The sequence below is a fragment of the Meles meles genome, chromosome 9 (assembly GCF_922984935.1).
Source record: "Meles meles chromosome 9, mMelMel3.1 paternal haplotype, whole genome shotgun sequence".
NCBI lineage: Eukaryota > Metazoa > Chordata > Mammalia > Carnivora > Mustelidae > Meles > Meles meles.
Genome location: NC_060074.1, coordinates 14,720,803 through 14,733,154, shown reverse-complemented (window position 1 = coordinate 14,733,154; position 12,352 = coordinate 14,720,803). Strand labels below are relative to the sequence as shown.

Sequence of the window (12,352 nt, the reverse complement as noted above, 5' to 3'; positions counted from 1 at the left end):
ACATTTTTGAAGCTTATATTGAACAGCTAGGATATAAAAGTGGTACAACTGTTATATTAACAGTTTCATAATATAATAGGAAAGTATAAAACTCTTTTTCATTTTTAAAAAAAATTTTTTTTTAATTCAACTAGCCAGCATATAACACATCATTAGTTTCAGACTCTTTTTCATTTTTATACCATGTTTTTCATTTTGTCTGCAAACTGTTTTTTTCCTTAAGTTTTAACTATTAACAAAGGCGAAGAACCATATCACTAAGGTAAAAGTATCTATTCTAAATCATTAGCTATGAATGAATGATGAAACAGTGTAGCTATGGTATTAGATAGAAAAGGAAGGAAAGCAAAAGAGAACAGGAATAGTATCAATAGGCTAAGAAAGAGTAAAAAAAAACTGGGGAGCATGATTCTCCTTTCTGAGTCTGACGGAAAAAAAGAGCAAAGAGGATGCAAAAAATAGTTAAAAGAATAATGAGTCAAATGGCTAACAACATTATTGATAAAAATACAAATGTAATAATTTCTCCAGTAACTAGTAACACTATAATCTTGTTATTGTAGCTGTTATTATTACTGTTATTATAATTAAGAAGAATTTATTTTATGCTCACTGGTCATTTGGGAGGAAGCAAGAGTCAACCAGCTTCATAGAATTCCAAAATGAAATAGACAGCTAACCTAGACAGGAGTTGAAAAATGAACTTGAAATTTATTTGGGCTAAGAAACTTTTTCTAATTATTCAGTTCACAACCTTACCCAAAGAGATCGATTTTAGCACGGACTTTCATGAGGTGATTTTCTGATATATATATTTGTTCTTTAAAACATTCTTAAATCCCATATATCCCATGATTACTCACCCTGAGGACTATTCACATCCACAAGCTGCCCCTGAGGTACAATCACTTGTGCTATTTCTGTCTGTGTAGATGGAATTACACGCAGCACCTGTCCATTTTCTGAGGGGTTGGCAACAACCATCTTGAAAGCATTAAGAAAGAAATCAAATGCATAAGCCAACAATGCTTTAACAGAATTATTACTAAATAAATGATTAAAGACATGACTATCTGTATGGTAGATACTATTATTTCCCTCATTTTGTAGATGAAAACACTGAGGTACTGTTTCAGAGCTGGTAAGTGTTAAAACCTAGGATTCAAAACAGGTAGTTTGACCCTATGTCCTATGATCTAAACCACGTATGGTCTTAATCATTACACATGTATGAGGTCTAATTACTTAGTTATGTGAACAAGGATCTCACTGGACTTAATATATTTGCTTTTTTCTACTTACTGTATTATATCCCTATGTGTTTGGATTATTTGTGTGGTAATCATTTGTTCCATATTTCATGTCACTTTCCTTCGTTTAAAAACAGTATCTTGTTAGATGCCTAATTAAACAGAATTTATTTTTATATATCTGAACTTTTATATACTCTGTCTTGGTCCATAAGGAATACCGAAGAATGCACCCAAAGTCTGAAAATGTAAGAAAAATTATATGTTTATCATTTCCATTTCTTCCTTCAGTTTAAGAATGGAATCTACTACCTTAAATTTAGAGAACTGTCAACTAAAAGGGTGTCTGAAGCTGAAAAAAAAATTTTTTTGAGCCCATCATTTGAAAAACAAAATTTTTTTTAATTTTTTTTTTCTTGGTGTTCAAAAATTCATTGTTTATGTACCACACTCAGTGCTCCATGCAATATGTGTCCTCCATTTGAAGACAAGTTTATCTTAAATTTCCAGACTTTTCAGACACCTTGTAAACTTTATTACCTAACATACTACTCTTCTATTGACACAGTGTTACTGTTTTACCCGAAGTCTACTAGCCTCAGTTCTTACTCAAGTAATTCTTTGTAATTATTCCAACCCGCTTTCTAAGAGGGCCTTTTTTAAATTAAATTTTAAAAATTAACATATCTTATTTGCCCCAGGGGTACAGGTCTGTGAATCACCAGGCTTACACACTTCACAGCTCTGACCATAGCACATACCCTCCCCAATGTCCATAACCCAAACACCCTCTCCATACCCCTTCCCTCAGTTTGTTTTGTGAGATTAAGAGTCTCTTATGGTTTGTCCCCCTCCCGATTCCAGCTTGTTTCATTTTTTCCTCTCCTACCCCCAAACCCCCCATGTTGCCTCTCAAATTCCTCATATCAGGGAGATCATATAATGGTCTTTCTCTGACTGACTTATTTTGCTCAGCATAATACCCTCTAGTTCCATTCATGTCGTTGCAAATGGCAAGATGTCATTTCTTTTGATGGCTGCATAGTATTCCATCGTGTGTCTATATATGTATATGTATGTATACACACATGTATACAATATATGTACATCTACAAACATATATACATATACATATACATATATCACATCTTCTTTATCCATTCATCTGTTGATGGACATCTAGGTTCTTTCCATAGTTTGGCAATTGTAGACATTGCTGCTATAACATTCAGGTGCACAAGCCCCTTCAGATCACTATGTTTCTTTAGGGTAAATAGTAGTGCGATTGCTGGGTCATAGGGTAGCTCTATTTTCAACTTTTTGAGGATCCTCCATGCTGTTTTCCAGAGTGGCTGTACCAGCTTGCATTCCCACCAACAGGATAGGAGGGCTCCCCTTTCTCTGCATCCTCACCAGCATCTGTCGTTTCTTGTTAATTTTAGCCATTCTGACTGGTGTGAGGTGATATCTCATTATGGTTTTGATTTATATTTCCCTGATGCTGGGTGATGTGGAGCACTTTTTCATGTGCTGGCCATCTGGATTTTTTTTTTTTTTAAAGATTTTATTTATTTGTTTGACAGAGAGAGATCACAAATAGGCAGAGAGGCAGGCAGAGAGAGAGGAGGAAGCAGGCTCCCTGCGGAGCAGAGAGCCCGATGCAGGGCTCGATCCCAGGACCCTGGGATCATGACCTGAGCCGAAGGCAGCGGCTTAATCCACTGAGCCACCCAGGCGCCCCCATCTGGATGTCTTCTTTGCGTAAGTGTCTGTTCATGTCCTCTGCCCATTTCTTGATTGGATTATTTGTTCTTTGGCTGTTGAGTTTGGTAAGTTCTTTATAAATTTTGGATACTAGCCCTTTATCTGATATGTCATTTGCAAATATCTTCTCCCATTCTGTCAGTTGTCTTTTGCTTTTGTTGACTGTTTCCTTTGCTATGCAAAAGCTTTTGATCTTGATGAAGTCCCAATAGTTCATTTTTGCCCTTGCTTCCCTTGCATTTGGTGATGTTTCTAGGAAGACATTGCTGTGGCAACTGCCTGTGTTCTCCTTAAGGATTTTGAAGGATTCCTTTCTCACACTGAGGTCTTTCATCCATTCTGGGTCTTATTTTCATGTGTGGTGTAAGGAAATGGTCCAGTTTCATTTTTCTGCATGTGGCTGTCCAATTTTCCCAACACCATTTGTTGAAGAGACTGTTTTTTTTCCATTGGGCATTCTTACCTTCTTTGTCAAAGATTAGTAGACCATAGAGTTGAGGGTCTATTTCTGGGCTCTCTATTCTGTTCCATTGATCTGTGTGTCTGTTTTTGTGCTAGTACCATAATGTCTTGATGATGACAGCTTTGTAATAGAGCTTGAAGTCTGGAAATGTTATGCCACCAACTTTAGCTTTATTTTTCAATATTCCTCTGGCTATTTGAGGTCTTTTCTAGTTCCATATAAACTTAAGGATTATTTATTTCTTTTTTTTAAAAAATGGATGGTATTTTGATAGGGATTGTATTATATGTGTAGATTGCATTAGGTAGCATAGACATTTGTACAATATTTGTTCTTCCAATCCATGAGCATGGAATATTTTTCCATTTGTGTCTTCCTCAATTTCTTTCATGAGTATTTTATAGTATTCTGAGTATAGATTCTTTGCCTCTTTGGTTAGGTTTATTCCTAGGTATCTTATGGTTTTGGGTGCAATTGTAAATGGGATTGACTCATTAATTTCTATTTCTTTTGTCTTGTTGTTGGTGTACAGAAATGCAACTGATTTCTGTGCATTGATTTTATATCCTGACATTTTACTGAATTCTTGTATAAGTTCTAGCAGATTTGGAGTGGATTCTTTTGGGTTTTCCACAGAAAGTATCATATCATCTGCAAAGAGTGATAGACTTCTTCTTTGCTGATCTGGATGCCTTTAATTTCTTTTTGTTGTCTGATTGCTGAGGGTAGGACTCCTAATACTCTGTTGAATAGCAGTGGTGATAGTGGACATCCCTGCCATGTTCTTGACCTTAGCAGAAAAGCTCTCAGTTTTTCTCCATTGAATGATATTCGTGGTGGGTTTTTCATAGATGGCTTTGATGATATTGAGGTATGTACCCTCTATACCTATACTTTGTAGAGTTTTAATCTAGAAAGGATGCTATACTTTGTCAAATGCTTTTTCTGAATCTATTGAGAATATCATATGGTTCTTTTCTTTCTTTTCTTAATGTATTGTATCACATTGATTTGCGGATGTTGAACCAACCTTGCAGCCTTGGAATAAATCCCACTTGGTCATGGTGAATAATCCTTTTAATGTACTATTGGATCCTATTGGCTAGTATTATGGTGAGAATTTTTGCATCTATATTTATCTAGGATATTGGTCTGTAATTCTTTTTGATGGGGTCTTGTCTGGTTTTGGGGTCAAGGTGATGCTGGCCTCATAAAATGAGTTTGGAAGTTTTTCTTCCATTTCCAATTTTTGGAACAGTTTCAGGAGAATAGGTATTATTTCTTCTTTAAATGTTTGGTAGAATTCCCCTGGGAAACCATTTGGCCCTGGGCTCTTGTTTGGGAGACTGCTGATGACTGTTTCAGTCTCCTTAATGATTATGGGTGTTTCTTCCTGGTTCAGTTTTGGTAGTTTATATATATCTATGAATGCAGCCATTTCTTCCAGATTGTCAGACTTGCTGGCGTATAGTTGCTCATAATATGTTCCTATGATTGTTTTTATTTCTTTGGTGTTGGCTGTAATCTCTCCTCTTTCATTCATGATTTTTTTTATTTGGGTCCTTTCTCTTTTCTTTTTGTTAAGTTTGGCCAGGGGTTTATCAATCTTATTAATTCTTTCAAAGAACCAGCTCCTAGTTTCATTGATTTGTTCTCCGTTCTTTTGGTTTCTATTTCATTGACTTCTGCTCTGATCTTTATTATTTCTCTTCTCCTCCTGGGTTTAGGCTTTCTTTGCTGTTCTTTCTCCAGCTCCTTTGGGTGTAGGGTTAGGTTGTGTACCTGAGACCTTTCTTGTTTCTTGAGAAAGACTTTTATGGCTATATACTTTCTTCTCAGAACTGCCTTCGCTGTGTCCCACAGATTTTGAACAGCTGTGTTTTCATTATCATTTGTTTCCATGAATTTTTTCAATTCTTCTTTAATTTCCTGGTTGACCCATTCATTCTTTAGAAGGATGCTCTTTAGTCTCCATGTATTTGAGCTCTTTCCAACTTTCCTCTTGTGATTGAGTTCTAGCTTCAGAGCATTGTGGTCTGAGAATATGCAGGGAATGATCCCAGTCTTTTGGTACCAGTTGAGACCTGATTTGTGACCCAGGATATGATCCATTCTGGAGAATGTTCCATGAGCACCAGAAAAGAATGTGTATTGTTGCTTTGGGATGGAATGTTCTGAATATATCTGTGATGTCCATCTGGTCCAGTGTGTCATTTAAGGCCTTTATTCCCTTGTTGATCTTTTGCTCGGATGATCCGTCCATTTCAGTGAGGTGGGTGTTAAAGTCCCCTACTATTATTGTATTATTGTCAATGTGTTTCTTTAATTTTGTTATTAATTGGTTTATATAGTTGGCTGCTCCCACGTGAGGGGAATAGATATTTAAAACTGTTGGATCTTCTTGTTGGACAGACCCTTTGAGTATGATATAGCGGATTCCGTTATTTTGAGTATGATACCATTGTATGTTACAGACTTCTTGCCCCAAGATGCTTTCAGGATTTTCTCTTTGTCACTAAGACTTGTGTTACTATTAGATGACAGGGTATGGACTTATTCTTATTGATTTTGAAGGGGGGTTCTCTGTGCTTCCTGGATATTGATGCTTTCTCCCTTTGCCATATTAGGGAAATTCTCTATTATAATTCACCCCAATATACCTTCTGGCTCCTCTCTCTTTCTTCTTCTTCTGGAATACCAATTCTTCTAATATTGTTTCGTGTTATGGTATCACTTATCTCTCGAATTCTCCCCTCGTGGTCCAGTAGTTGTTTGTCTCTCTTTTGCTCAGCTTCTTTATTCTCCATCATTTGGTCTTCTATATCACTAATTTTCTCTTCTGCCTCATTTATCCTAGCAGTAAGAGCCTCCATTTTTGACTGCACCTCATTAATAGCTTTTTTGATCTCAGCTTGGTTAGGTTTTAGTTCTTTTATTTCTCCAGAAAGGGCTTTTATTTCTCCAGACAGGGTTTCTCTAATATCTTCCATGCCTGTTTTGAGCCTAGCTAACACCTTGAGAATCATCATTCTGAAATCTAGATCTGACATTTTACCAATGTCCGTACTGATTAGGTCCCTAGCCTTCGGTACTGCCTCTTGTTCTTTTTTTGTGTGTGTGGTGAGTTTTTCCGCCTTTTCATTTTACCCAGAGAAGAATATATGATGGAGAGACTAAAACACTAAAAGGGTGGCCAAGACCCCAGAAAAATGAACGCTAACCAAACCAGAAAAGACCCCAAATAGGGGGACAAGAAAGGGGGTAAAAAGAAATTTTTTTAAAAAATTTAAAAAATATATATAGTAGACTGGAGAATAGAACAGAGCCACCCACTTGATTTTGGGTGTATTTTGGTCTCTTAGAAGAAACTACCTCCCAAAATTTTTAAAGAAAGAAAAACTTATATATATATACCAAAATAAGAGCAAACATGATGAAGGAATGGAATATGACTGTAAGGATGAAAATAAAAAAAGAATTCTAAACAAGGAATTGATAAGATAAGTTGGTTGTAAAAATAAAGAAAAAGAAAGTGGAGAGAATTTGCTTGGGCTGGAGACCATACCAAAGCCCTATCCTAGATTTAGGGTATATTTTGATCTATTGGAAGAAACTGTATCCCAAAATTTTTGTATAGAAAAAACCCTGTATGTATACAAAAAATAAAGTTAGATACTATGAAGGATAAAATATGACTATAATAATGAAGGTTTAAACAGTTTTTTTTAAATAAAGTATTGTTAAGATAAACTAATAAAAAAACCTTAAAAGAGGAAAGAGGAAAAGTTAAATAAAATTAGAATAACAAAAAAATAAAATGAAAAAAATTAACTTTGCAAGACTAAAGAATCATGAGGTGAAAGCCATGAATTCCACGCTTTGCTTTCTCCTCCTCTGGAATTCCACTGTTCTCCTTGATCAGTGAGCTTGGTCTTGGCTGGATGTTCTTGCTGATCTTCTGGGGTGATTCTCAAATGTCTTTGCCCGAGGCGGAATTGCAAGCCTTTGCCAGGGGCCAGGCTAAGTAATCTCCCGTTTGCTCTCAGGAGCTCTTTTATTCCCTGAACACTTTCTCTAGAGTCCTGGAGGACAGGAATGAAAATGGCAGCCTCCCAGTCTCTGGCCTGGAGGTAAGACAGCCTTTCTGTTTTATAAAACATGAAAACATTACTGATGCATGACAGAGACTGCAGTTCTAGTTTTAAGAGGGTCATTGGAAAAAACTTTTAATTGAAAAAAAATTAAATTTGAAAAAAATTTCAATGAAGTAGATACTTTAGGGATAATTAATTGTAAACATTTCTCAGAAATTAAGACTAGTAATTGTTTCACTCCCCCAAAGTTTATCAAGTTTCTTGAGATAAAAATACCTTGCCATACCTCTTATCACTTCATCATGAAAAAGTAATTGTAAACTCTGATGACAATAATTGCTTGACATTTGTTGAGTGCATACCAAGTGGCAAGACTTTACATGCATTACTGTATTTATTCCCTATCATATGTAAATGAAGTATATACATTTTATACTTGAGGATACTGTCATAAGAGGTTACACAAACTCATGCAAGTTGCAAGGGTGATGAGTTAAAATTCAAACCCAAATTCAAATAACTATTCTGTACTGCTTCCCATTATCTGATGATTTTACTTAACCTAAGAGAAGACAAAAACAAATACAAATACAAGAGATACTGCTGGACTTTAAAAGGCAACAGTAATAACATGGTTTTTTAATTCATTTCTCCTTAAATAAGATCAAATACTTGTAAAAAATATTCCATTCATTCTTAGAAAATGAATCTACTAAATTCAAATAAAACACATATATTTATAATTTATTTACTCATATGAAAATTCCATAATTAAGAAATATCTGTGGAATACGTCTTACTTTCAGAAATATGTTTCCTATGTAGAGTGGAGGAGAGCCTCCTCCACTTTCTCCTTCCTTAGCTTTCTCCTTCCATAGCTTCCTTCTACCTGGTACCTAGAAAACTATTTTCAGTTCATGTAATTTGATAATGGTGACAACAATATTACTTTTCCTATTTTAAGAAAGTTATTTTTAATCTTTGCTATGAAAACAGAGTTTTGAAAAGTCATCTGTTGCAATGCATTCTATTTGAGGCAGACCATGAACATTATCAGAAAACCTTGACTAATAAGTAGTCATATTTACTGGGCTCTTCATGTACTATACAATATATCTGATAAATCCAAAATACCATCCCTGCTTCACTTTAAAACCTCTTCATTTGTTGCAGATTCATCAACTACAGAATCTTTACTACTTCCTTGATAACTTCTACATCAAAAAATCACATTAAAAAACGTTTTTTTTTAAAAAAGCTCCATATGGTGGGAGATCTTGAAAATGGGAAAGACCACGCAGGTATAGGGGCAAGGGCTTTATTAAGCATCACTGTACTTCTGCTCAGTTTTGCTTTGAATCTAAAACTGCTCTTAGGGGGCGCCTGGGTGGCTCAGCTGGTTAAAGCCTCTGCCTTCAGCTCAGGTCAGGATCCCAGGGTCCTGGGATCGAGCCCCGCATCGGGCTCTCTGCTTAGCTGGGAGCCTGCTTCCTCCTCTTTCTCTCTCTGCCCGCCTCTCTGCCTACTTGTAATCTCTATCTGTCAAATAAATAAATCTTTAAAACTGCTCTTAGGGTGCCTGGGTGGCTCAGTGGTTAAAGCCTCTGCCTTTGGCTCAGGTCATGATCCCAGATCCTGGGATTTAGCCCTGCATCGGACTCTCTGGTCAGCAGGGAGCCTGCTTCCTCCTCTCTCTCTGCCTGCCTCTCTGCCTGCTTGTGTTCTCTCTCTGACAAATAAAAAATAAAATCTTTATAAATGACTAATAAAATTAATACACATCTTATAAGACTGTTCAAGAAAAAATAGAGCAGGTACAAACAAGCAGTGTCAGGAATAAAAAGGGGGCATCATCCTACTGATTCTATAGATTTAAAATATTTATATGCTTTGTTCTATACTTGATATATAATAGCTTCAGAATAACAATGCTAATATTATTGTTAATATTAAATTCATTGAAAGTTTACACATTTTGTTCCTAGATTATATCCTGTTAGAGATGTACAATCAGATTACTGTCTTTGAAATAATTCACTAGGGTGCTTGGGTGGCTCAGTCGGTTAAGTGCCTATCTTTAGCTCAGGTCATGATCTCAGGTCCTTGGATCGAATACCGCTCCCCCCCGCTCCCCACCCCCCCCCGCCAACAGGCTCCATAGGGAGCCTGCTTCCTCCTCTCTCTCTCTGCCTACATCTCTGCCTACTTGTGATCTGTCAAATAAATAAAATCTTTAAAAAAAATAATAATTTTATTATGTAATTAATACCCATTGTAGAAAATTTGGAAAACAGGTAAACAAGACATATGTTATTCTTCATATTATTAATGTAAGGATATTCTTTTTTTTAATGTAAGAATATTTTTATTAGTCAGAGGGAAACGAAGTTTTTCTCAATAATTCTCTTTAATTTCCAACAAAACCATCTTTCATTTCTTCTATTCAAACTATAAACTTGGCCATGAATACTTCAGAAACAAGGTAAAGCAGGATTTTCACTTTATATACACTGTTACTTACATGACACATACATATCTACATCAGCAAAGCTATGTCTAATTGCCAGTATACCACTGCTACTTCCATTGTTTTCTTTTGCTTCAAGAAGGCATACCAGGGCACCTGGGTGGCTCAGTGTTATACTGCCTTCCACTCAGGTCATGATCTCAGCATCCTGGGATCGAGACCTGCATCGAGCTCTCTGCTCAGCAGACAGCCTGCTTCCCCCTCTTTCTCTGCCTGCCTCTCTGCCTACTTGTGATCTCTCTCTGTCACATAAATAAATAAATAAAATCTTTAAAAAAAAAAAAAAGAAGGCATACCAACCTGTGGCATGCAAGTTAGTGACAAGAGATGAATAAAGCAATAACCTTGAGTTCAGTCAAATGCATACACAAAAATAAATGTAAGTTACATGTAAACTCTGGCACTAGTCACAGATTATGATACATTTCCAACTGATATCAAAGTGACAGTGTACCTAAACCTAGTGACTGGGAAGTAGTTTAACATTCTATTAGTAGTCCTAAAATGAAATCTTTTAAAATCTTCAGGTAGCATAAAAATGAACTTCATGGAAACAGTATTTTCAAAGCAATGCAAGTCAACAGTTTCAAGAAATTAAGGTCATCTAGTAAGGTTAATATGTTTTGCTAAATAGCATAAAACTGATTATTTATAAAATACACTCACCATTTGGGCATTAGAATCCCCCAGTGACTGGAGTTCATATTCAATAGGTTGCTTATTTTGGTCCACTAGATGAAACTGTTCTGCAGAAAGAGTCTGTGTCTGAGTCAGGACCCCTGGTATATTCTGTGATGTGAGTGAATTATCTGCTTCATGAGAGGTGATGGGTAAAACTCTAGGAGAACCATTCTGTCCAAAGGAAGGATCCCTGGAGTCCATGCAGGTTAGATGCTTTTGTAAGGAAAAAAAACACACACACACACTAAGGGTGTTTGTAAAATATAATGTCATGATTTGTATCTTTTAAATTTAAAAAAAAATTTTTTTTAAGGTTTTAAGTAATCTCTACACCCAACATGGGACTCAAACTCACAACCCCAAGAGTTGAGCATACTGTCGACTGAACCAGCCCAGTGCCCATGTTACAATAAAAAAAAAAAAAAAAAAAAAAAAGTTTATTAGCTACTGTGGAAACAGTATGGAGGTTCCTCAAAAATTTAAAAACATAACTACCCTATGATCTAGTAATCACATTACTGGGTATTTATCCAAAAATACAAAAACATTAATTCAAAGGGATACATGAACCCGTATGTTTATATAGCATTATTTACAATAACCAAATTATGGAAACAGCCTAAGTATCCAATGACTGATGAATGGATGTGGTATGAATCGATGAAGATGTGGTATAAGACACAATGGAATATTATTCAGCCATTAAAAAAAGAATGAAATCTTGCCATTTGCAACAACATGGATGGAGCTAGAGAGTATAATGCTAAGTGAAGTCAGTCAAAGAAAGAGAAATACCATATGATTTCACTCATATATGGAATTTAAGAAACAAACAAATGAACAAATGGGAAAAGAGAAAGAGAAATCAAGAAACAGACTAATAAAAGAGAACATACTGATGATTACTAGAGCAGGGGGTGGGGAGGTGGGGTGGACAGGTTAAATTGGAGATGGGGATTAAGGAATGCACTTGTTTTGGGGGATTTTTTGGGGTTTTTTGTTTGTTTTTACAATTTTTTTTGTTTTTGTTTTTACTCTTTGTTAAAGTAGTTTCCATGGCCAATGCAGGGCCCAAACTAACAACCCTGAGATCAAGACCTAAGCTGAGTTGAACAGTCAGATGCCCAACCTTAGACTAAGCCACCTAGGCACCCAGGATTGCACTTGTGATGAGCACTTGGTGATGTATAAAACGGTTGAATCAATATATTATATACCTGAAACTAATATAATATGTTAATTATCTGGAATTTAAAGTAAAATAGAATGCTGTAATAAAAATGGAAAGATTCATTTTTCAGTTAATTATTCACTTCATTTTTTACAAGAGTTGTCAATTCACACAGACTGATATAGACAGAAAGTTGTTCTAAACTGAAATTGTTGATTTTTATATTTTATTTCAATCGTATTGAAATAAAGTTGTCCATGGGAACACATCCTGAAATCATGATATATAATTCAAAACACAGATTTTTCTTTATATATAGATTTTTAAGAATATAGAATTTTTATAATAGAGCTTTTAAGTAAAAGCTTTACTTTTGGTGCACCTGAGTGGCTCAGTGGGTTA

The 12,352-nt window shown here is 35.6% G+C and overlaps 1 protein-coding gene across 11 annotated transcripts in view; it reads right to left on the bottom strand.

Annotated features, from left to right (window-relative positions):
* CARF (calcium responsive transcription factor) overlaps positions 1–12,352 on the bottom strand; it is a 115,933-nt gene that overhangs the window by 86,382 nt on the left and 17,199 nt on the right. For 9 of the 11 annotated variants that reach the window (XM_046018691.1, XM_046018693.1, XM_046018694.1 and 6 more), the window contains exons 4-5: positions 10,765–10,992; positions 864–984 (exon numbers count right to left, since the gene is read on the bottom strand). In XM_046018691.1, the coding sequence (XP_045874647.1) occupies positions 864–984; positions 10,765–10,992 (349 nt within the window). The remainder of the gene's footprint in view (positions 1–863; positions 985–10,764; positions 10,993–12,352) is intronic. The other 2 variants (XM_046018696.1, XM_046018697.1) reach the window with 1 other exon arrangement.